Source organism: Dysidea avara, chromosome 8 (assembly GCF_963678975.1).
Source record: "Dysidea avara chromosome 8, odDysAvar1.4, whole genome shotgun sequence".
Lineage (NCBI taxonomy): Eukaryota > Metazoa > Porifera > Demospongiae > Dictyoceratida > Dysideidae > Dysidea > Dysidea avara.
Genome location: NC_089279.1, coordinates 33056070 through 33081844, shown reverse-complemented (window position 1 = coordinate 33081844; position 25775 = coordinate 33056070). Strand labels below are relative to the sequence as shown.

Genomic DNA, 25775 nt, shown 5'->3' with positions numbered 1-25775 from the left:
AAATAACACGTTCCATTGGATGAAGAAATGACGTCAATTACGAATAAAGTACTGAGTTAACCAATTAACTTCAGACGAATACGAATTGAAAGTGAAGGTGGAGCTTATGTCAGTAAAACTCCGTTAGTAAATTGATTCGTAGAAGTGGGTCAGCGATGAGATGACGTTCAGCGGGTTACTTGTAGCAGTACTGGTGGATCTGGGACTTTATGTTGGCGCTCTAGCACGTGTGGATTGGTAAGTGCGTACTGTATGTCACACCAGTATCGTCAATCAATACTGAGGGGCGGTCGCTCTACAGTTATAACTAGATATATGATCCAGTGACTCGACAGGGATTGTCTGCGCATGCGACAGTGCCATAGCGAGACTGTTATCTGGGTAGGTTCAAGGTGAACCTCTGTGTGACGTGATCAAGGTGAGCGAATTTGAATATGACGGAAGATAGAGACCGGGTCTGGGGGCATTGCCTCCCCCCCGGAATTTTTTTTTGAAAATAGATAGCTGCTGAAAAGATTTCAGTCATTAAAAATAACACAATGTCAATTAGTTTTAAGTTGGACTACGAAAATTTTGCTGAGGTGTCAGTGTCTCAGTATGGGACGGATGTAATTTCTTTCATACAACAGGACTTACCAATTTCAAAAGCCAAAGACCTATTGAATGAAATGGCCAGAACATCCATCTCTGTATTTCAGAGGATCTTTTTTTGGTAGGAACGGTAAAGAATGGACTATCAACCCTGACTTATAGTGTTTATGTACAGTTGTTGTTGTTGTTGTTGCTGTTGTTGTTGTTTTATGTACACAACATTGTTTTCCTTGCCTTGCCCACAATGGATCTACTGTGGTGGATCTGATGTGTGGTCACATTTTTGTCGGAGGACTCACACTTCAATCATATTCACGATGGTTTTCTCTTTCTAATTTCTATGTTTGGATGTCCAAGACAGGTAGATGTCACAACCATAACATCATATTTACAAGAGCATTATGTACTTTTCTTATGATATTCAAATTAGATATGCATTTCCAATGATCTTTTATTTCTTATAGCATGTAGCTAGACACATAAAATCTATCAGCTATGACAAAGAGAAACTGTAAATGCTACCAGCTCATCCTCCAAAGTTCCTTAATTGTTATATTATGATACCCATCAAACTACAAAATCATTTTTCAACGAATTATGTAATCACCTGTCACAATAGTGAAATCGTACAAGAATATGCTGGTTTGGGCAGTGTACATTCCTGATTATATATTTTATGACATAAACATTTTTGGTTGTCATTAAAGCTACTGCATAAATTTCAGTATATGCACACTTGATTGAAGCATACAGCTATCCATTAGCTTGAAGTTGTGTGCATTATATAGGCTGTAAAGGAGGGCTTCTGTATGGAGTTTCCAGTATATGTGGGTATGTTCTCTATATATAATTTTAGAAAAGTACTATCAGTAGTTTACATGTTAACAGTATTCCAACCTGCTCTCAAACATAGACATGTTGAAATTTGTTACCATTCATTAAGTGCTGTTTAGTGATCGGCAAAAATATTATAATTCCTCAAAGTATTAATGGGTCGCTTCTCAGTAAAGAAGTATCTGTGACATCCTGTATGAAAGTTGACTGCCAGTAGAAACTGTAACTATTGAAACTGTTGTTATTACAGCCAATGATGTATGTACTTTTTCATTCATGGCTCACTAGGTTTACCTGAATTAAATGCACATGCTTCCCCATCCATCGACTCTAACATTTGAAGCATCATAGCACATAATATTTACAGTTACATAGGTGCATTTAGAGACTATCATGTATGTATATTAATTCCATATATGTACCTGTCTAGTTTAATAGATTTTAACATTTACGTTTCTCAAGATGGACAATTTTGTAATGGCACTGAACATGTAGATGGCAGTTTAACACACCCAGTATATTTCCAGTATAAGACTGGTATAGACTGGACTACCCTGGGCTCTTATAATGGTAATTTACTGTATACTAAATTGGGATGCAGATAACATTTTGTCCTTTTGTGTATACAGAGAGTATTCTACTAGAAGAACTAGAATTTATTGTACCAAATGAAACAGCAGTTAATGTGCAATTCCGGTGGGTGCAACATAACACTGTAGCTAGTCCAGCTTGGGCAGTGGATGATATCATTATTGATTGTCCTCAAGTATTTTTGACAATCTCTTTTGAGGAAATCTCCAGGTATATAATACACACTTTAATATGTTATTATTCATCTTGAACACAAAGTGAACTTATGAGACGACTTGAGTGTCACTCTGGTTCAGTGCAGTCAGCTGCTAACGACTGCTCTGACACAGAATTCAGTTTAGTATTTAATGGCGCTGAGAGAGAATTACGGACCACAAGTCTCAACCTTTTAAATCAGATGGACAATAGCAACAATGAATTTTGCAACACTTGTGCAGGTACTCAACATACATGTATACTCACATATACATACTAAGATGCTAATATTGCAACATGTTTCCAGTAGGATTACTTGACCATGTGCTTGCATGACCATGTGATTTACCATGTTTAACCATGTGCTTTTATGGAACCTAGTACCAGCAGGACTTTCCCTATTGTGTATTTGTACATTTTCAGTTTTAAATTGCAATACAACAACACATTATTAATTAACTTTTGCATGTACAGTGGATGCTGACTCATACTAGTCAAAACATTTTCAAGGCTCTATTACATGTTCTTCAGTGTCCTATAGAAAACAAACGGAAATGTGACATAAATCAGTAACTGAAAATAACGAGTGTTTTTGCATGCATATGGTTTAGTCAATACCCACAACTGAATTAGGGATCAAATGTCCACTAGTATATCTTTAGGTGCAAGCAACTTCCCTTGCTTCACTACTTTTTTTATTTCTATGACCCCAAATCAAACTTAAAATTCTTAATTTTTCCTTATAATTGACCAACATTATGATCAGTGAACCATGCATACCACATTGGACCAGAAAGAATAGCTCCAGGATTGTATAGTTTTCCATCTGAACATACGCCCCAACTATCGATTACTGCATGAAATACTGAAGTGGCCATTACGCTTTATTTTCAGCCCATTACACAGCATTACAAACAAAGAACACTAGAAGAAGGACCTCTGCAGTCAATCCAGCCACAACGGAAAACTCAGACAATTTCCGTCAAACATAGGGAAGCACTAGCAGTGCTACCACAAATCGACACCATGCATTGTCAGCAAAGACAAATGGGACACAAAGGAGGACACAGATTACCACTATGAAATATGTATTATACATACTGCAGTATGCCAAAGGCACCTGTCGGGCTGAAGCAATATCAAACAGCAAAAAATCAATTAGCCATTATCAAGTTATGCTTGTCTGAAGGCATTAATTAATTAGTCGGTCAGTCAGTCAAGCAGTAGAACATTCCACTAAATAATTATTTTGGTTTAATTTCATAGTAATTTTTTGGAAATATTTCAGGTTGTACTGAAGGCACTATTGCACTTGGTTATACCTAACCAATTCTACCAAGGCACCATGAAGGTATTGATATTATTGGCCAGAATAGCCCAACCTATTATACATTATGGTTATTGATCAGTTGTGTGGTTTGATAGAGCATATCAAAAGTGTTTGAGGTTTCATTACTATGCCTTGCTTTCATGCGATGACCAGCTGATGAAACATTGTTTGCCTGAGTTTATAACATGTATATATATATATACCTTCTTCAACACAGAAAATTAGAACTACATGTACAGACTTTTACAGAATATGATGTGGACAGGATATCAAACCCTAAACTCTATACAACAAACATTTATACTGCTAGCTACTTGTCTGTTGTGCTTTCTCAAACCAGTTTATAAGCTACACTATGTATACCCCATAGCAATTATGATATCTAATACCTAGACACATGCATAAAACATTGAAACAACAATGTAAACCTATGTAGATTGTACGTACGTTTAAGTGAGACATTTGTGCATGTGTATCATGTGAGCACTTACACTGATTTGTAATCAGCAGTTCCACAGTATCCCATCTGGCTACAAGCTGCTCTAGCAGCATTTGGCCCAAATCCTGTCATACACACAGTACCCCATGTTCCATCTTCCAATTGACACTCTAGTCTACCAGAATGACCACCACCTTCAATCCGTACGTCTTTACAACCTATTTAACAAAAGTATTTTAATGGATGAAATAATCATAGATGACATTGCTATCTTACACTTGACATCACATATAAGGCTTCAAAATGCCCTACCATACAAAAGGATTTCTTAACTCTCATGTAATTAAATGCTTGAAATACAATACATGCACCAATACATACTTTGACTCTTATCCAATGCCACAAAACAACTACTAACCCTAGAGCTATGCAAATAGTACAATTGATATATAATGTAATATAGAAAATGACACATACAGATTTACCCTACAAAAAAATCATGGGAGAATATTTGTGACAGTCATACTTATTGTTCAGACCACTACAATGAGAAAACTTGTTTCTCATTATCTCCTTCATTTTTAAATTAATAATTTTTATTGCACTAAATATTTTATTTATTAGAACATTGCTATAAAAATACACGTGTAGCTGTGACTGCTGTATAAGAGTATCTTGATCTCACTAGTATTATTTCCAATCTTTGGGTCATGTAGTATCGCACATTTTCAACAGCGGCAGTGACAGCAGCAGATGCCACGTTGGCACCTGTAGGCTGGTCAGTCTCATTAGGGGGAGGGGCTGCTGCAGGCCAGAGAAGCAATAAAATGGAATTTGAGGAATGTGCAAAAACAGCCAGTTCTTACTCAGCGAGTCACATATACTAAATAAACATTTGTGTACAGTTTAATTGCTCCAGTTTTATCTACTACACCATTGGATTTACCTGTTCATAAAGAGTAAGGTTATGTTCCTTTTGTATCCATATGCTAAAAGACATGTGAGTTTATGGGTATTTCTTCATGATGTAGTGGAAACAAAGTTTGCCATCATCATATTTTTTTTTTGGATTAGCCTTCTGGTTGTGCACACAAAATAAGTACTATATATGCCTTTGTGGTTCCCAACAAGGCTGACCTAAATTCATTTTGATTACTGTGTATTTTTATTGGGGATGCTAATAACCTACAATAAGTTTCTATCTTCCAAACACTTTTCAACTCATATTTCTATACATATGTACATGTAAGGGCATAGCCAGGGGGGTTCGGATAGTTCAGACAAACCCCCCTTGCAGAGGCAGAATTTTTTGAAATTAAAAATCACACCAAATCTTACAGCCCTGGAGCTCTCCAGTAGCTACTTGCCTACTGGCACTCCTCTGTACTACTCTTGAGGGTCACGTCTCATTAATACATCTATTGCATCATGTGATCAATTGTACACGTGATGCATGGTTAAAACTTCAAAGAATTGTCTTGAGACAAATCACAAGGCAGCAGCTGTGATAAACTTGAGTGGTTGTATTATGCATGCATCAGGTTACTGACCATCAACAGCAGGACCAGCCGAACATAATGTATACGTGGAAGAAAGTATTGCCAACTAAAGGACTCAAGTGTGGAGGGCTCCTGTATGCTAAGTTAGCTATCAGTATGTAGTGGAGATTAGTTAGTATGGCAATAGGTTATATCTATAAGCTGCATAAACAGCAGTGTGTAGGTTTTAGCTAGTTAGATGCACAAACAGCACCTTTTAATGTTACTGCCTAGGAGCACATTTTTTTGTATACATATTTTTGTTCTTACATGGTCTAGGGGAAGCACCCAGGCCTTCCCCTAAATACATTCCACTTTGAATTCGAACCCCCTTCAAAAAAATCCTGGCTACGCCCCTGACATGCTTTCACACATACATACATACATACATGCATGCATACATACATACATGCATGCATACATACATACATGCATGCATACATACACACACGCATACATACATGCATACATACATACATACATACATACATACATACATACATACATACATACATACATACATACATACATACATACATACATACATACATACATACATACATACATACATACATACATACATACATACATACATACATACATACATACACACATACACATACATACATATATACACACATACGTACATGCATGCATCGCATGGATGCATACATGCACGCACACACTCACTGACATACACACAAATACAGACGCACGCACACACACACACACACACACACACACACACACTGACACACTTACGCTCAAAGAACTTTATTTATGTAGTTTCTCTATTAGAGTGTCTCAATCTTTATTTAGTGGTAAAAAATGTCTTAATATTTTAATACTTCTTATGTCAAATGCACAACCCGTGACGATGTTGAATTTGTATATGTTAAAGCATAGATGTGAGTGCTATATGAAAAATAAAGCATGAAGTGTGCGGCCGAGATGCTAATAAAGCACGAGGCAAAGCTGAGTGCTTTATTAGCATCGAGGCCAAGCGCCAAATGCTTTATTTTTCATATAGCACGAGCAAGGCTATGCTTTAAATGATTTATGGAACTTTCTAGTCGTGTAGCTTCACCATACACTAAGACTCATAATTAACACGTGTTGCACAAACTATTAGCAGCATGAATGCACACAAACTAGTTTAACAAAGTAACTCACGCGTAGTTCACCATAGTTTGGCATGGAATACGTTCATCACGTATTTTGACAGGTTTTGCTCGCAACCCACAATCGACTCTATTGCACGTCACATGGGGAAATATTTCTGTGATATCTCTAGGACTTGTCCATTTACATTAACAAATGTAACACTTCTCCCACCCATCATTGCAGGATTTAGGTATGTCTATAAAAGCAATCCAGTGGTAGAATTTGTATTGGCTGGGGTGATTAGTCATGCAGGCATGAGCCCCGTAGGCTATTAGCCTGCACTAAGGCATGTAGGCAGCTGTGCTTTATTGCCCACAAAGAGTGCTTTATTGCACCGCAAAGAGTGCTTTATTGAACGAATAAAGCACTCTTTGTGGTGCAATAAAGCACTCTTTGTGGTCATGAAGCACTGTTGGCCAGCTGAGAGTGTACTTTATGAAATTTAAAAAGATCTCACCCACGCGAAGTTCTATAAAGTATAATAAAGGCTGTATGTAAGTAAGGATAATTTAATGTATGAATCTTCTAAGAGTCCTTATGCAGTAAAGCAACCTATAACTATACGTAAAGCATACACAAAGGCTTTGGTACTGTATTCACATACACTCTTATAATGAAATGTGGATAATGAAGTAAAAATAGTTTTCTGTTTATAATCCTCAGTGTCATGTCCATCACTTACTGCTCCTAATAATGGAATGATTGACTGTACTGGGAATATGTTTGAAGACACTTGTACCTTCTCATGTGATCAAGGTTATGAGTTAAGTGGTAGTGAAACTCGGACCTGTCAAAGTAACACAACATGGAATGGTACTGATGTGATGTGTACACCAGGTACATGTGTGTGTGTGTGTGTTTGTCTACTATATATTAATGCCTCACTTCTCCTTCATGGCAGCAAATTTGGTCAAGTACAATCTGTTACTATAATGAAGAAACATTTGCAACCTGAATGCATGTATAGTACAGTGTACATAGATACACCACTAGCAAACTTTAAAATACAAAGATGTAAAAAACACACACACCATTGAACCTACAACCTAACCATGCACACAAAGCAGATACATTTGAGCTGTGATTTGTATGACTGAATGTAGCTCAACAGTTCTCAGTCTTCAATGTACTAACAGCAGTATGTACAGAAGTTTGAACACAACAAAGCCAAATGATGAATACTGTATTTCCTTAGTTAAAAATCATACCTTTAATAGTAGCTGTACTTGAGTGGTGCCACGGTCAATTTGAAATAAGAGCTTAAACATCATTTTCGAGCATCAAGTAGTGGTTGAGCTTCAATAGTTGTTGTGTCAGTTTTTTGAACTAAGGTAATAAGCACCACGGCATTTAACCGGTGCATTATTTAGAGCATGAATCATGCAAATATGTGCTAAACAAGCATTAAAATAGATGGTATTGTGGATGGACAAAAATGAACAGAAAGGCGTCTTAATGTAAAGCTGCTTTGATAGGAAGATCGTCAAGTCGAAGGTAGAGCTTAGAATAGTCAAGTGGAGTAATTTCTAGGATTGTGATGTACGTGAGCATGCGCCTCTGCATAATATCCTAATTAGGAAATTTTAAAAGTTACTTATTATAGTACACAGCAGCCATATTTGAATTTCGCTGTTTGTGGAGTTACATGCTCCCTTGTCCATAGGATTCGATGCGCTCCTAGCTGTTCTCAACCAATGGATTCAAAATCTTGGAATTTAGTTAGTAGTACTTCACTTGCTAGAAATATTTTCATTCAACCATATAGGATCAATATGTTTGTGATATTCTATATATAGTAGTAGGTGTTTTGTTATAAGATTCAAATCATCAACAATCACAAGGTACAAGTTCAATAATTACAACAAATCAACTGAATTTATCTAAATACAATAGTAATTCTAAAATCACATAATTACATTACAACACCTTTCCCATTATAAGAATGAGTTCAGTTCAGTCAGTCAGGTTTCAGTCTGTTCTATGTAGTGCCTTGAACATCATATTGGCCCCGTGCTGTGCTGGTGTTTGCCTTCCTTATATGTCAGCGATTGCACCGGCATATTGTGTCCTTACACTGTGCCAAGTACAATCTTGGTGCCACCTGATTCTTGCACACTCCTAAACTCCATGTAGTACTGCCAGGTAACCTCACATGCACCAGATCACCACTGTTCAAGGGAGGAAGCGGTTTAGATGTCTTGTTATAGTGCTTGGCTTGCTTCCATTGACCTGCTTTAATTTTAGCAGGAACTTGTTGAAGGATTCCAGGCTTGAGCAGTGTGGTAGATGAAGGCAGGAGTGTCCGTGTATGCCTACCAAATAGGCGTTGGGCTACAGAAAAATTGGTTGGTTCCGTTGGAGTGTTGTGATGATTTAACAGTGCAAGGTTGATAACTGACTTGGTGAGCTTAGCTTTCTTCAGCAGAGTTTTGCACGTTTTACCACACTCTCAGCCTTGCCATTGGATTGCGGGTAGTGTGGGGAGGTTGTAACATGGTTGAATTCCCAAGTTGCTGCAAATGTGCTGAATTCCTCAGAGGCATAGGCGGGGCCATTATCTGATACCACTGTGTCGGGTATGCCGTGATGGCTTTGATCATGGCTGGTGAGGTTTGGCTTCCTAACTTCTCCATCTCAATGTAGTTAGAGAAATAATCGACGGTCACCACAATACTGTCACCACTGAATGAGAACAAGTCAGTGGCAACTTAGCTCCATAGCCTCTCAAGAATCTCATGTACAGTGAGTGGTTCTTGGGTTTGAGATGGCAGTAGTGTGTTGCAGATGGAACAGTTGCTCATGTAGTCTTTGATTTCCGAGTTCAACAGTGGCCAGTAGAGAACATCTCTTGCTCTTCACAGGCAGGATTCCACACTGAGATGACTCTCGTGCACCATTTGTATCAATTCTTTCCTCAGTAGTGTAGGGATGATGATTCTGCTGCCTTTATACAGTATAATTATAGTCCTGGATGGAGAGCTCATCATGACACTTTACATATGGCTCCAATGGTACTTGGGTCTAGTCACTTGGCCAGCCTGAAAGGATATTTTTCTTGAGAATTTGCAGGATCGAGTCCTTGTTTGTAGCCTCTTGAATTTGTTTGAGGCGTCTCGAAGATATTGGGAGGTGTTCGGTAAGATCCACTATTTCCACTGAGTGACAGAATTCAGACTGGGGTGACGACACCGACACTGACTAGGTAGGGTAGGCCCTAGAAAGAGCATCAGCTAAATACATTTCTGATCCTCTCTTATACGTAACATTACCTTTGCAGCTGAAGGAGCATCCATTGTAGTCTCTTTGGTGAATTGTGAACTGGCTTCAGAGCTATGCTCACCAGTGGCTTATGGTCCGTTTCAACTGTTTCCACCCATGGACAAACTGGTTGAACTTCTCTCAGCCACAGACAATGGCCAGCATCTCCTTTTCTATTTGAACATAGTTCCTTTCTGTCTGTGTGAGACCTCATGCTCCAAATGCTATGGGTTGGCTCTGTTGTAATAGAACATATCCTAGTCCACCCTCTGAGGCATCACAGTGAAGGGTGAGTGGCAGTTTCGGATCAAAATACTGGAGGGCAGGGACATTGGTGATCAGTTACTTCACCATAGCAATGGCAGTGTTGTGCTTGGGACAGTTGGCATCCTTGTGGTTGAGCTAGCGTAACAGCTCATAACTACTGATAACTGAGGTAAAAATTTTGATAGGTATTGTGTCATGCCCAGAAGCTGTTGTAGTGATTAGACGTTGGTGGGTTTAGGCATGCTGATAACAGCCGATACCTTGTGAGGGTCTGAACTTAGTCAGGGTTTAACTTTCTCAGGATTTAGCTTGAGGCCCCTCTCTCTTGCTCAGTCAAGAAATGAATGCAAATTGGAATCATGGTTTGCTGTGGCCTCCTCCTTAGAGGCGCCAAACCTACAAATCAGGAAATCATCAGCTATAACCTCGACACCACTCAGGCCTTCAACTACCTCATTCATCTTCTGCTGCCAGACTTCCGGTGCACTGCTAATGCCAAAGGGCATCCTCCTCCATTGATATCTTCCAATAGGACTATTAAACGTTGTCTAATAACTGGATTGTTCTGTCAGCTGCACCTTCCATGATCCTGTTTTGGCATCGAGGACAATGAATACCTTGGCATTGGTCAGAAGGGTTGTAACTTCTTCAATGGTGGGGAGGGGGTAGTGGCTCCGCATAATTGCCTTATTGAGGTGCTGTGGATCTAAGTATATGCGTACCTTACCATCTTTCTTTTGTGCTACCACAATGCTCGACACCCATGGAGTGGGTTCCGTCAGATCTGCTTGGCTACCATTGTATCTAATTCAGCTTTGACTATTATGCCTTTTAAGGAAACCGGCAGCCAGCGAGGTGGATTGACCACAGGCACTTTGTCTGAGTACGTCTGGATTGTGTATTCTCCAGGGAGTTTGCCAAGGCCACTGAACACATTGGAGCACTATACTGACACAGTATGGGATCACTCAGGGTAGTTGGTGAGCCTGGTGTGTTTGCTGTGACAAAGTGAATGTTGTCACAGTCCAGGATCTGAACAAGCTTCATCCCTATGGAGCTCCCTTTTCCTAGGATTGGCATCACAGAGGACCTCATAACAAAAAAATACAAACAATGTATCTGACAACTTCGTTCCATGACTTTGCCCATTGGTGTTGCCTTGGAGTTATTGTGCATAGTGAGGCAGGTTTTGGTTGGGCTGATCTGTGTACATTTCTTGTCTCCTGTGGCCTTGATATAGTCAGCAAGGGGCAAGATGTTACAGGAGGCCCCCGTGTCTATCTCAAAGCTTACTTTACGACTGTCATTGATTGTGCAGGTTACGAGAGCTGACTGGCTAGCGGGGATATAACTGCGTGAATGAAAAGACTTTCTCGTCACCACTGTTCTTATCTTCAACGTAATGAGCTTTTGATGAACGACATTTCCTAGCAAAATGACCTTTTTCTGCAAATAAGGCGTTGTTTGTCAAAAGCAAGGCAGGCTTCTTTTCTGAATGCATGCCTTCTGCCACAATAATGACACAGCTTCTGTGAACTGTCAGAGTTACCTGCCAGCTGTATTTTCCCCTTCTCTGGTTTTCCTGTCTCCGGGGACTGCCATGTCCTGAGCTTGGAAGTGTGTGACTTCACTTGTCTTTAATAGTTTGGTAGCTTTGTCTAAGGTGATGTCGGTCTTGCTGAGGAGAGTTTCACGAATTTGATCATTCAGGATCCCACTAACAAGTCTGTCTCTGATCAGCTCCTCTGTCAGTCCTCCATACTGACACCAGTCAGCTTGTTTGATAATTGCCATCAAGTAGTGATCTAAGGACTTTCCAGGTTCTTGGGTTTTTCTGTTAAAGATGTACCTCTTGTAAATCACTTTTGTTACCGGTGTGCACCTTGTTTCAAACTCTTAAAGGACCTTTGCAATATCTTTCCAGTCTGTTTCTGATAGGGAAAATGTGTCAAACATGTCCTGGCCATCCTTTACGATTACATTCAGGAGTTGCGCTACTCTTACAGAGCCGTCTTCCTTGTCAATTTTGGCTGCAGTCTCGTAATACAACCAGTCCCGCTTGAATTGGTTCCAGTTGTCTCCCCGCCTACTTCTGTCCTCAAGGTTAAGAGGTTCGGGAGGTTTTGCTAAACTCTTGGTCATGTGCACAGTTGGTAAAGCGATGGTTATTCATGGCAATATCATGAAACTAGAATATCACAATAGGAACACAGTTCAAACTCACATTAGGCGTGAAAGGACACTTCTGACACCATATTTTGTTAAGAGTTGAATCATCAAGGTACAAGTTCAATAATTACAACAAAGCAACTGATGTTATTAAAATACAATAATAATTCTAAAATCGCATAATTAAATTACAACAGTAGGTTAACATAGTTTACTGTTTACAATCCTCAGTGTCATGTCCATCGCTTACTGCTCCTAATAATGGAATGATTGACTGTACTGGGAATATGTTTGAAGACACTTGTACCTTCTCATGTGATCAAGGTTATGAGTTAAGTGGTAATGAAACTCGGACCTGTCAAAGTAACACAACCTGGAATGGTACTGATGTGATGTGTACACCTGGTAAGTGTGTGTGTATCACTTGTTTATACTGGAACCTGTTAATCAGGACATTTTAGCATAATATGAACACATGGTCCCAAAGTATCCTTTAACATGTAATGTGATGTGGAAAATCAATACACTACTGGTTGGTACCAAAGTATCCTTAACACACAGGTTTCCCCTGTATTACACTGTACTAACTTATGTTTGTATAATTTTACTATTTACTTGGTTAAATGCCACAGCTAGTATCAGCTTAATGTCAAGGTTTTGTGTGGCTTTTATTCAATGGCAGCTTCTACTCAAGGAGGAGTCTTACATAAGTATATGCAGCTTTAAAGTGTAGCTACTATTCAGTATGTATTTATATATTTCATTGCACTATGTCATAAAATGAGGGAAAGCAGATGAAACATATTGCACAATGTAGAATGACCATTGCCTTTTTTTTTCTTATTGAAATATTACTAAGAGATAGTCTACCATTAAACCCAAGGGTAAGTAGCTACCTTCTTAAATCTCACATCTACAAAGATTCAACTATTAGTTGCAGCATTGACACAGTACAACTATTACTTAAATGCAGTGCCTATTTGAGGTGCAGCATTTAATCAAGTAAATGTACTACACAATGGCTTACTTATGTAATTGATAACTGTAATTTTGTAGTGTCCTGTCAGCAACTTGCTACTGCACCTAATAATGGAATGATTGACTGTACTGGGAATATGTTTGAAGACACTTGTACCTTCTCATGTGACCAAGGTTATGAGCTAAATGGTAGTGAGAATAGAACTTGTCGGAGTGATAAAATCTGGAGTGGAACCGAGGCCATGTGCACGAAAGGTAATAACTTTTATACAAGCACTCAATGCAGAAAATGAGTCACCCATTGGCCTTTTCCCAACAAGGCTGACCTAAATTCATTTTGATTACTGTGTATTTCTATTGGGGATGCTAATAACCTACAATAAGTTTCTATCTTCCAAACACTTTTCAACTCATATTTCTATACGTATGTACGTACATGCATTGCATGGATGCACACACACAATCACTAATATGCACAAATACACACGCACACACACACACACACACACACACACACACACACACACACACACACACACACACACACACACACACACACACATGCACACAATTTCCTCAACCATACTTGCTTGTTCTGTATAATGTATGAATTTGAACTTTGCTGAAGATGTGGTCTCTAAATTGCCTAGTGCCACGCTCGTGTGCTATATAGAGACCACACTCACAAATGACAACAATTACATGCCAGTATCATTGGCAATGCATGGTATGGATGCACCAATTATGCTGGTGCAGTTTCAGAAATGATAGGTGCAGGTAAATGTGGGAATGGAGAATTATGTTGGCTTTGAAACAATTATTTAACATCACAGTTCCATTTTAAAAGATGGAGATACTCTAATAGAGCAGTCAGAAATTCTAATAGATCAGTCTCTGGCACAGTTGTACTACTCCAATGCACCAGTCACATATATGGCCTAATTTTAGAAAACCATCGACATCCTCACATTTTTCAAATACATTTTATTTGTTCTTTGCTGTCTGTACGGACAGAGGAATCAACTGGCTAAGTTTCAGCTTCATAAGTTGAGCAGTGTGGGAAATACAGCACTAGACAGCCGTACAAGCAAATAAATCGATATGTACAGAAGCCATCGAGAAATAGTCTACAGGTGCTTACATAAACCATACTGATACAACAGTGTACAGAGTTGACTCTTGGCTCATTGTGCTCGCCATGAATTTGTGAATCCTCCAAGGTAAGTTTTTTTGTTTTCCCAAGGTATGCGTCTGTGTTCAAGAAGGAAGGCAAATTCACTGAAGAACAATCGTCGGTAAATTCTTTCGTCGCCACAATGTAAACAAATGTCTGTAACTCAGAAACCTTCTCATGTATGGAGATGAAACAAGGATTTTTTAACTCCCTATGAACAGGCAAACATGATTATTCCCAGGATTTATCCATTGGAGTGTTAATTCACCAACCAGTGAGGTGATAAAAACTTGCATAAATTTCTGGAACTTGCATTTTTTACCCATTGTTTTTATGTGTGTTTTAATACAAAAGTAGTATTGTGTGTAGATCAACAGTTTTCCAAAATTCGGTCACATACGTAGCAATGAAACACATATTTAGTAAAACTATTTGAAGCTGAAACAAAAATGTAAATGGACTAATATACAATGGCGTAGCTACCATTGAGGCAACTGAATCAGCTGCCTCAGTTAAAAAATGCTTAACAATTCAAGCTGAGCAGCCTGAGTTTTCAGTGGCACCCCTAATTTTCTACTCAAACGTTTACTAAAACAGCACTACCGTACCACACATAATAGAATCCATGTGGCTGTAGTACTAAGCAGGGCCTGAGCCCACGGTGACAAAGCCTGGCATTGGCTGAACTACTTTTCAGCTACTTGAATTTGTTTCAAAAAGGTCGAGATACTCTAATAGAACAGCCATCCTAATGTACTCTAATAGAGCATTCAGTACAGATGATAGCCATTGTTCTCATTACACTGCTTGGTCTAAATCATTTACTTTTATACTGATTGTCTTTAAATTACTTTCCAATGAGTCAACTGCATGGCATTACATTGAGCTACTGAATTGATCACATCATGCACAGGGGCAGATCCAGGGGGGGCTTTGGGGGCTGAAGCCCCCCTTCATATTTTGGCTTTACTTGATCAATATGCTGAGTATTATAATGAAATTATAGTTTAACATAATTATATGATCACTAATAATACAAATACTCCTAAATCCACCTTATAAATATTTTCAAGGTATTATTAGTGGATTTATGTTAAAGGTTATGCAACAAGGACCAGGATCAGCATGGAAGTTGTATAAGATCGAGATACTCTAGTAGAGCAGTCACCTAACTACTCTAATAGAACATTCAGTGGATGGTTCTGTTATGGAATTTTTCCAATTCTACCTGTACCTATACATACAATGAAATGCTTTGGTCTGTTTAAAAGGCTTGATTCATCTACATGTGTAGTTGTTATGGATGGCAATACTTAATTCAGGTCAGACATGGGGCCAAGTACATTTAAAAGTACTTAAGTAAAGTACAAGTACTTTTGAATTTTCCAAGTACAAGTACTCCAGCAGCAATCAAGAGAGTACTTAAGTAAAGTACAAGTACATGCTGGAAGTACTTAAGTAAAGTACAAGTACATTTTGCTGTAGTAAAATATATGCTGTATTCAGTGTATTGTAGTATGTAAGTGTGCCTAGGGGGGTTGGTTTTTGTCAACCATTTTCTCTCTTAAACTCTTAAAACTCACTGACTTGAACAACAGCATTGGCGACATCATTAATCGTGGCAACATGATACATAGTAAGGTTGGGGAAGACAGTAGAAGAATTGCAAGAAGTTGTAAACTGCACCTTCATAAAATTTTGATATTCTCATTGTACACCCACTGTGTACAAACTATGTACAAACTATGTACAATGTTTGCAGTACTTACAAGTACTTACAAGTACTTTAAGTACTCAAGTACATACAAGTACTTAGCAAAGTACTTGAGTATAAGTACAAGTACATTGGGGAAATTAAGAAAGTATTTAAGTAAAGTACAAGTACTTTCAAATCTGTACTTAAGTGTACTTAAGTATAAGTACTCATGTACTTGGCCCCATGTCTGATTCAGGTACACAAGTTCCATTGAAAATGCTCTCAGATTCAATCTCGTATCATTCAAATTTCAAAATTTTCCAGTTTCAGCATTATTATTCTAACATGTACCTATTGTTGTGCATCATGTGCTTGGCTGTCTGAACCTAGCTACACAAACCTTTCCATTAATAAATGCTGCAGAGAGCCATACCTATAATCTGAAGGCAGTATACAGTATATAAAATAGCTACAGGCAGAAATATGCATTTTATGTGGAAATGTCTCCAAACTGTAGTATTTTAGCATATATTTTTCAAAAATTTTCCTGGGGGGGGCATGCCCCCAGACCCCCCTAGTTCCAGCATGCTTCACATGCTAGGAGGTGTACTTCACACACCTCCACCCAAGAGGTTAGTACCTTCAGTTAGCCCCTCCTTTTTATAAATCCTAGATCCACCCCTGATGCATTAGCACTACAATTAAAAACTTTTTTTCAAAGCATATAATTATTTTCAAAATTTTCCTCAAAGGAGCATTCCATCATACTCCTAGCTTGACATGCAGCTGAATATCACATGAAAGAGATAATCTCCGACTTAAATATCACAACAGATCAATATAAAGTATAGTGTGCATGAGTATGTATGACCTCCATTGCAGTCCATGGATAGCCTGACCTCTAAGAATATCTCCGAAATAAGTCAGCTTTTTGTGCTGAGTGAAATAGCTAGTTTCATAATCGAAGCATGGTATACTGTAGCATTAACTAAGCTGTAGCATTAACTAAGGTTGAGCATTATTTATGACATGTAGAAAAATGCTCAGAGTCTTCTGAAACAGTTTCTTCCATCCAACCAGTCAACCTGCAAATACCAAACTTGAAAGTGTTTGTGGATCAGTTGTGTCAGACCCTCTCAATTTGGTCAATGCATAAACTTTACCTCAGTAAAACTTTATTCCTGACTACGCCACTGAATATAGCAATAAACTGTCATTATTGGCCAATGATGGTGGCATAATTTTGCAAAAGCATAATATTTTATTTTTGAGCACTATACACTCAAAAGCATAATGCTCAACTTTAAGAGCATAATGGCCTCATGACTATACATGGTCATATCAACAGTCATGAGGGAGGTGTAAGTTTCTAGTAATTAACAACTACATTTCTTGTTTGCCAACAATTATCAAGCTATGATAACAAGTTGTAGTTTAAATTAGTTTAGGCTTTAAAACACAGGATTCTAACTATATAAAATTTATAAATAAAAAAGAAGAAAACATGCCACCAGACAAGGATTTTAAATCTACAACCTAACCACAACTCTTACATGTTATGTCAAGAGTTCTAACAGTTAAACTACTTTTCATAGCTGAAGGTTACTCTACACCATTATCTTTAACACACTGTAGAAGAAAACAAAAGCACATGAAGTCTAAAATTAAGAATGAAAATCAGAGTAACCAGATGATAAGTGTTTCATTTCAAACAGGAGTTATGTTAATCAGGGCCGGTGGAAGTACTACGGTCACTGCTGTAGCAGATTTTCACAGCCCAACTTAGCCAGTCATGTGAGCGCATGCCTAGCTAAGCTAATATAGCTACACACTAATGAGGTAGCTCCGTATAGTAGTTGCGTCGTCATGACATACACTAATTTATAGACACCAACCATTCTAACCTTTAATGCAGTAAAAGGAAGTGCAGCCAACTTCATGTTACCACTTGTTTATCCTCTATTATATTCGTGCATCTAATGATTGAAGCACGTGATGACCAGTGCAGTGGAGGTTCTTCCAGTACTGCTGAGAGGTAAGTTATTATTATTATTATTGGGGGTACAGGTAAGAAGGCAAAGCCTGTAAAAACCTGATCAACTGTATAAACGAAATTAGACTTTACAACATATAGAAAGGTAGTGTGACAGCTAGGGAAGTTACAAAAGTCAGTGTATATATGAAGCAATATCTTATAATTTACTCTTTTAAAGTGCTAAATTTGCTTCAGGATGTGGTTTACAAACACTAAAAATTCTAAATTTTCCTGGGGGGGGGCATGCCCCCAGGCCCCCCTAGAGGGCTCATCACAAACCCCGAATCATTACCTGGCTTGTTGTCTAGTACTGCATATCTGAGATGTATTATTTATTGGGTAAATATGTATAGTTTCTGTCTACAATCCTCAGTGTCATGCCCGTCACTTACTGCTCCTAATAATGGAATGATTGACTGTACTGGGAATATGTCTGAAGACACTTGTACCTTCTCATGTGATCAAGGTTTTGAGCTAAGTGGTAGTGAAATTTGGACCTGTCAGAGTGATCAAACCTGGAATGGCACTGACGTGATGTGTATGCCAGGTAAGCACATGTATATACCAAATGTTATGTTCTTATATCACCCATTTTATTTTACATTGTTAGTTTGTAGTATGTAAGTTGCTAAGAACACAGTAAGCATGATTGTTGATATTATGTAGTTTGTCTAGGCCCAAATCTATCATATGGTCTGGTTTGGCAAACCACTGCAGCTAACACTACAGTTGAACAGGATTGCTATAATATTCACCAGATATTTTGGTGTGGTCTTAATGCTACTAGAAAGTGTTCAGATAATGGTACATGGAGCAATGTTGATATAACACAATGTACAGTTAGAGAGAGATCATCACTGATTTTGTTCTCTATATATTTGGCGACTATTGATGACGCATGTGAAATTGAAAAGGAGGTGTGTGTGTGTGTGTGTGTGTATTTGTATGGCTGCAATATAATTATATGTGTCAACTCATTAGACTGATGGTTTGCGGTTGCTGCAAGTAGTTAACACAAAGGATGTCACAGTTAGAAGTACAATAGACTGTTCCCAGCAAAAAGACTCAGGAAAACATCCCACTCATCAAGCATCTAGTGTGCAATTAGCTGTGTTCACTAATGAACTAAATGACTTTGACCTGGCAACACTTTCTGATGCCGTTGAAAGGGTTGCTAAAAACTACAGTAGTTGTCAAAAGGACTTTGGACCACCAGAATTAATAAAGTTATCATCAACTGGTATGATGCATGTTTGATAACCTTCAAGTATTTTTTTTTTCAGGTAGTTGTAAATGTACTGTTTCGTCAGGAGATGAATCTTTGCATATAATCAATATTTCTATTTGTGTTGGCCCATCAGTAAGTCCATGTAACTCTACTAACAGTATTGAGGTGAGAGCCATATTATAATCCATTAAAGTGTATAGCACTACTGTACATGCAGTGTAATGCACCATGTTATGCTGGAGATGGTAGTGTGTGTGGTTATGATGAAGATCAAGATGGAATGCCTAATGAGGAATTACTAGGATGTAACTTGAATATATCAAGTGATGTCAAGTGCCAAAAAGTAACAAATGTTTACTTTTACAGTAATTTTCAGGTTGTACAATATTTTTAGGATGTCTGTGTTTATATTCCTAATCCTGGAGCTAATGCAAGTGCCTGCATGCCAAAAAGTAAGTTATATTTTTTACCTGAAGTGCCTAATGGACGTATAGATGGTACTTCCAGATCCTGTCTGCCAGGCAGAAACAGATAAGGAGTTTGGAATTGAATGGCCGGGTGCAATACGTGATGAACCAGTTATGAGATGCTGTCCAAATGGAACAGGTACTATGCAAATTCAAATAAGTTACTTATATACCTAGGTTTCCATGACTACATAACATGTAGCAGATAAGTGTGTATAAATATTTGAGGTGAAAATTTTGGAGGCTTTATTTACATAAATTCCAAGCCCAAGTATAAAATTCATTGGGTAGCTACCAGGATTCACTTTTGCAATGAATTTGTTACACAGGTTGTGCATCACGGCTATGCAATTCATCAGGTATTTGGGAAGTAGCAAATGTTAAGAAGTGTTGGAGTTTTGTGTATCAAAAACTGGAAGAGGTACAAGTTAATAATGTAACTAAGGCCAGTATCATCTTTATCACTATAAGGACTCGTCACTACTGGTTAATTCTAGTGATGAAGCACTTCCTGGAAAAATACAAACGGGCTTGGCTAAACTAGTCACGCCGGGATCATTTTCTATATTCCCTCTTGATCTGAAATCTGTTAATGTTATAAATAGAAATATTTTAGAGTGAGTTGCATGATGTGTTCACCATATCAACCATTCATTACTTCACATTTAGTGCTGTTGAAAATAACACGGATACATTAAATATGGATGGTTTTATTAATGTAAGTAATGGGCTTAACTGTGACTGATCATATTATATAACTATTCAATATGCATGTGTACATGCAGACTTCAGTAGGTCTCCACAGCAATTTGCTCCACTCCAGTAATAAACCTGGTTATCTACAGTTAATGGAAGTAAGCATATACTATATTTTATAATAATCACTGCTGTATCATTGTATATCATTGCAGGTAGACCACACAGAGAATCAACAGTTGATAGTTAATACAGAAAGACTTGGCATACTGTTAGCTAGTAACATCAATAGTACCATTGGAAATAACAGTATGAAATTTAAAGAAAAAAATTTAGGTACAAAAATAATTTTTTTTTTATTATGATGTGTGTATGTGGTTTTTTACCTAGCTTATTTGGTGTTTATTTTGTTAGCTATTTCAGTTGAGAAGAGAAATGCATCTAACCTTGAAACTGTTAGTTACATTGGTGTGGAAAATGATGCTGCTATTATTATACCAGCAAGTGTAATTAAAGAAAGATCAGAAACATGTGGTAACTTAATTATTTGCTAAACGGCTATAATATTTTATTTATCAGGTGACAAAATGGTTCCAATTGCTCATATTGAATACACCAATATAGAGGACTATTTACCAAGGAATTTGTAAGTCATACTATATAGTATTCTTGAATTGTGTAATACATGCACCTTGTAACCAAATATATTTGCTTATTATTTAGGAGTATGCCAAACAAAGGAGTTCCAGTTAGTTCAGTGATTTCCAGTCAAGTTGGGAATTCCACCATGCCAATGTCTTCTGATGAACCAATTATTTTAATGTTACAACACAATGCTGTAAGTTACACTGATAAGATGTGCCATCTCACTTTATTTGTTTATTCACAGGAGAACATTACAGGAGCTAATATGAGTACTCTCAGATGTGTATTTTGGAATTTCACTTTAACACAAAATGGGTACGTATTCCTGCATGCATGTACATGCCTAAAAATGAATTGTGATGTCTCTCACAGTGTCACTGGTGGATGGGATACCGACAATGTAGTGGTTGTTGATGTAAATGATACCTTCATTACTTGTAATAGTACTCACTTGACCTCCTTTGCTGTACTAGTAGACGTAACTGGAGGAACAAGCAAACAGGTATGCACACAAAATTTTATATAATGATTCTATTTTATTTGCTGTGTGTGACAGAGCAAAGAGGAAGCAACTGCTCTAAAAATAGTGTCATACATTGGATGCAGTGTGTCCATAGTTTGCTCCATGATAGCTATATGTTTACTGCTAATATACAGGTGTGAAATATAGTTTGTATTAATGGCTTGCTAAAGTATACATACAGTTATTGCAATGATATTGGGTATGTATACAAACTATAGGAACACAATCTTAAAAGGAACTCATAATTTCACTCATCTCAATCTTGCAATTGCTCTGCTGTTGTCCTTGCTTGTGTTTATTGGTGGAATTGAAGGTGGCACTTACAACAAAGTAAGCAGTAAAAATTATTGTTGGTGTTTAGCTGTATTCATTTGACCACAGGTCGTGTGTACAGTTGTGGCTGCTCTCTTGCACTACTTATTTACTGCAGTATTCAGTTGGATGTTGTGTGAAGGAATCTTACTTTATGTATTTCTAGTTAAAGTGTTTAACTTGGGATTTTTCACAAAAAAGAAGCTGTATTTTATTTTCGGATGGGGTAAGTAACCCACACACACGCACACACAAGCATGCATGCACCACACACACACGCGCGCACACACACACACACACACACACACACACAGATACACACACACACACACACACACACACACACACACACACACACACAATGGTTCTAGCTGCAATCTTCATTTTCAAAAGAATGATTATTGTGCATGAGTCAATTAATATACGTAGTGACTAGCTGGCCCACTCTCTTCATCAAATTGTTATCTGCTCAAATATTATGGTACGCTGTAAGAGTATTTCAATCATTTTATCAAATGACTGAATGGTAATGTAAAATTCAACCTGTATAAAGTGATTACATATATCAGCCATTTTCAACTGTTTCTCTTTCTGTTCCTGTCTCAACCAAGGAATTATTAACATGCAGTGTTTATATTTCTGAAGGTATTCCTGTACCAATTGTGGCTATTTCAGTTGGAATAGCTCATGATCACTATGGAACTGATGAATTGTAAGGAACAACGTACTGCTTAGCACAATGTAACAAGTTTCTCTTCTCTCTAGTTGCTGGATATCCACTGATGATGGAGCTATTTGGGCATTTGCAGGACCTATGCTTCTGATTGTTACCGTAAGAACAAATTTAAGCATAAGAAAGCAAAACTGGTCATTTAAAAGATTGAAACATTTTACGTACGTATGTATCAAAATTGTCTCAAGCTAATGCTAATGCTGTTTTAATTGCCAAATTGGCTTGGTAAATGGCTAAAACAGTGAAGCCACAGTTTTCTGAATCTATGGAGACCATCAAATGAATACTCCATAACTCTGCAAAATTACAGAAAAACATTAATTTTTATGGTGTTCAAATACTCTAATAGAACACTCATTATTGTAATATATAGAGCAATCACATTAAACGTTTGCTGATCAGAAGTTGAGATTTAAGAAAAACTGTATTGCACTGCTTACACATTTAGGACTAATTGTTATGCAACTATTCGCAGTGGTAATTGTTACGTTTGTATATTGAGCCGATACTCTCTTGCTTGTGTGTGTGTGTGTTGTATGTGTGTGTGTGTGTGTGTGTGTGTGTGTGTGTGTGTGTGTGTGTGTGTGTGTGTGTGTGTGTGTGTGTGTGTGTGTGTGTGTGTGTGTGTGTGTGTGTGAGTGTGAGTGAGTGAGTGTGAGTGTGAGTATGTGTGTTTAACCAGAGTCTACTTTCTTTGTATTCAGGTGAACATTTTTATCCTGTTCATGGTGTTTTATGTGTTATACAAGACCAAATCACAGAAAATGAGAGCTGATACAGCCAAAAGATTTGCTGTTGTAAAGTTAGTTACATATATGTACATTTGTAACTGGTTTGGTAAAACTCAGTTTCGACTCACAACAAAGCATCATCAGTAGATATAATGATCTCAAGTGATCATTGTATTGTAATGTCTAATGCTATGCTAATGAAAGTATTTGACTGTTTATTAACTGGTGTATAAGTTTCTGGTTCCAAAAATATGCCTGTTTTGAGCAGCTTTTGTACATGTATTGCACATGATAGTCATGAGGATGGTGGGAAGAGGGCAGTTGGAACTTCTTCTAAGAGTACAAAATGGAGGGAGAAAATGACTGAAGGCAAAGATCCAGTTTTCAGTCTGCAAGACCCTTAATTGAAGCCCTCCTAGGCTTACTGTTAAACACCATTCCAACAAAGCCATGGCCCTTGAATGGTCTCTAATGAGTTTCATAGCATCTGAGAAAAGTCACAAACTTGTTACTTCTGAAGAAAGGGCAGAGTATAGTATGGTAGTTTATGAGGCCATCCAATTGTGATAAAAACACAAGTTTGATTTTTTTGTGTGTGTGTGTAGAAGCTGGATTATGTATGTCAAATCCGTCTCCTTAGCTTTAAGCATTGATTGATTGTTTTGAGGAATTCTTTTGGTATATGCCTCTTTACTGTAGATTGAGCATTTTTCTTTGACTAACTGCTTTTGTATACTCTATAGGTCACTGCTTAAAGCAACTGTTGTACTGTTACCACTACTTGGACTGACTTGGGTATTTGGTTTGCTGGCAGTAAATAAAAATACCAGTGTATTTGCTTGGTTATTTACTGTACTGAATTCCTTGCAGGTAATGTTATAACACATTACTGGAAATGTTACACATGTGTATTTAATAGGGGCTATTTCTTCTCAGTTTTCATGTAATCAGAAATGACAAGGTGTGAACATAAAATGACTGGATTTGTGAAAATGGGTCTTACACTGACAACCATATTACCAACTTTGACGATTCATAACTTCAGATTGGAAAAAGATATTGGCTTCACATTTGGTCAGTATTGAGCACAGACATAGCTAAATGAATGGAGGTTTATATGTTTCTTGAACACTAAATTACGGTCTTCCAGAATTGGATGTGTGTCGAAGACCCCTTTTCGCAAATTCAGTCACACGTACATGATGAGCTAAATGACAAAAAAAACTGATTTTAAAGGTGAGAGCAAGGATCAAGAAAATATTTGGCTTCAAAGAACCAACTTCAACTGTTTTTACTGTAAGAACAATTACGTTATGGTCACAGAAGTAGAGTATGTGTTATTTTTAGGGTCGCAGTCCATATATGTCAAAGAAAGTGATTAGAGAAGGTACATATGGACACAGTCTACATGTCATATAGTTGTATTGTGTGTTGTAATTTAGTGACCTCCAAGAAAACTAGAAATCTAAGCAATGGAACAAATCAGTCACAGTCAGTAGATAAACCTAATTGCAATAATTTTTCTGAAAAAGAATTTAGTCCACAGTCAGGCAGCGAACATCATGATGTTGATATCAAGGTTGAAGGTGGACAATATCATAATGGGAACATCAAGATTCAATGTACTGATGTTTAGAAGACCTACAATACTACGTCATATTTGTGCTATCATGATGTATATAGGATGTGTGTTATGTGAAATTTTTCACAGGTTCATTTCAACAATACTGTAAATATACCATATTTACTTGGGTTAAACACCGCAGTGTTTATTACTTCAGTTCCAAAATCCATTCAGGGACTATTCAAAAATCGACCAACATGCACTTGATGCTTGAAAATGATCAATGTTTAAGTCCTTATTTTTGAAATCGAGTAAGTGTGGCATTAAACCAATTGCAATACAGTTGATTATGTGAGATCTATGTACTTAGCAAGTTATACATATGCCCCTATATAATTATACCAACATTATTAATTCTAAAAGTAATAGCTAGAACAGCATAACTCACATTATTGGTGATTTTAATTTTTTGAGTGAAAAGGTTCAAACTTGGCACATACATATACTGTACTCAATCCCTTATTATTGGGTTTAGTCACTTTAATGCCAATGCCTTGGTGACCTTTACAACCATTTTATATCGAAATTTTCTCATTTTTGTCCTTAACTCCCTGAGG

General features: G+C 37.6%; 1 protein-coding gene across 2 annotated transcripts; it reads left to right on the top strand.

Moving 5' to 3' along the window:
• The first annotated feature begins 7 nt into the window (after window positions 1-7).
• Window positions 8-25359, top strand: LOC136265207 (uncharacterized). Of its 2 annotated transcripts, XM_066060061.1 has the most exons (36): window positions 22-97; window positions 143-237; window positions 1856-1995; window positions 2055-2226; window positions 2275-2453; window positions 7346-7519; window positions 12608-12781; window positions 13433-13609; window positions 18633-18806; window positions 18926-19176; window positions 19241-19499; window positions 19543-19652; window positions 19705-19830; window positions 19882-19939; window positions 19995-20093; window positions 20284-20375; window positions 20426-20571; window positions 20624-20672; window positions 20740-20808; window positions 20866-20986; window positions 21065-21184; window positions 21230-21296; window positions 21374-21488; window positions 21540-21610; window positions 21668-21797; window positions 21852-21952; window positions 22037-22148; window positions 22200-22356; window positions 22776-22842; window positions 22896-22962; window positions 23568-23665; window positions 24338-24464; window positions 24514-24555; window positions 24831-24890; window positions 24942-24981; window positions 25037-25359. In XM_066060061.1, the coding sequence occupies exons 2-36, from the start codon at window positions 161-163 to the stop codon at window positions 25228-25230; spliced, it is 4215 nt and encodes a 1404-aa protein (XP_065916133.1). In that variant the 5' UTR covers window positions 22-97; window positions 143-160; the 3' UTR covers window positions 25231-25359. The 2 variants fall into 2 exon arrangements, with proteins under 2 accessions (XP_065916132.1, XP_065916133.1); XM_066060060.1 differs by having other exon boundaries at window positions 8-237.
• Window positions 25360-25775: the final 416 nt, after the last annotated feature.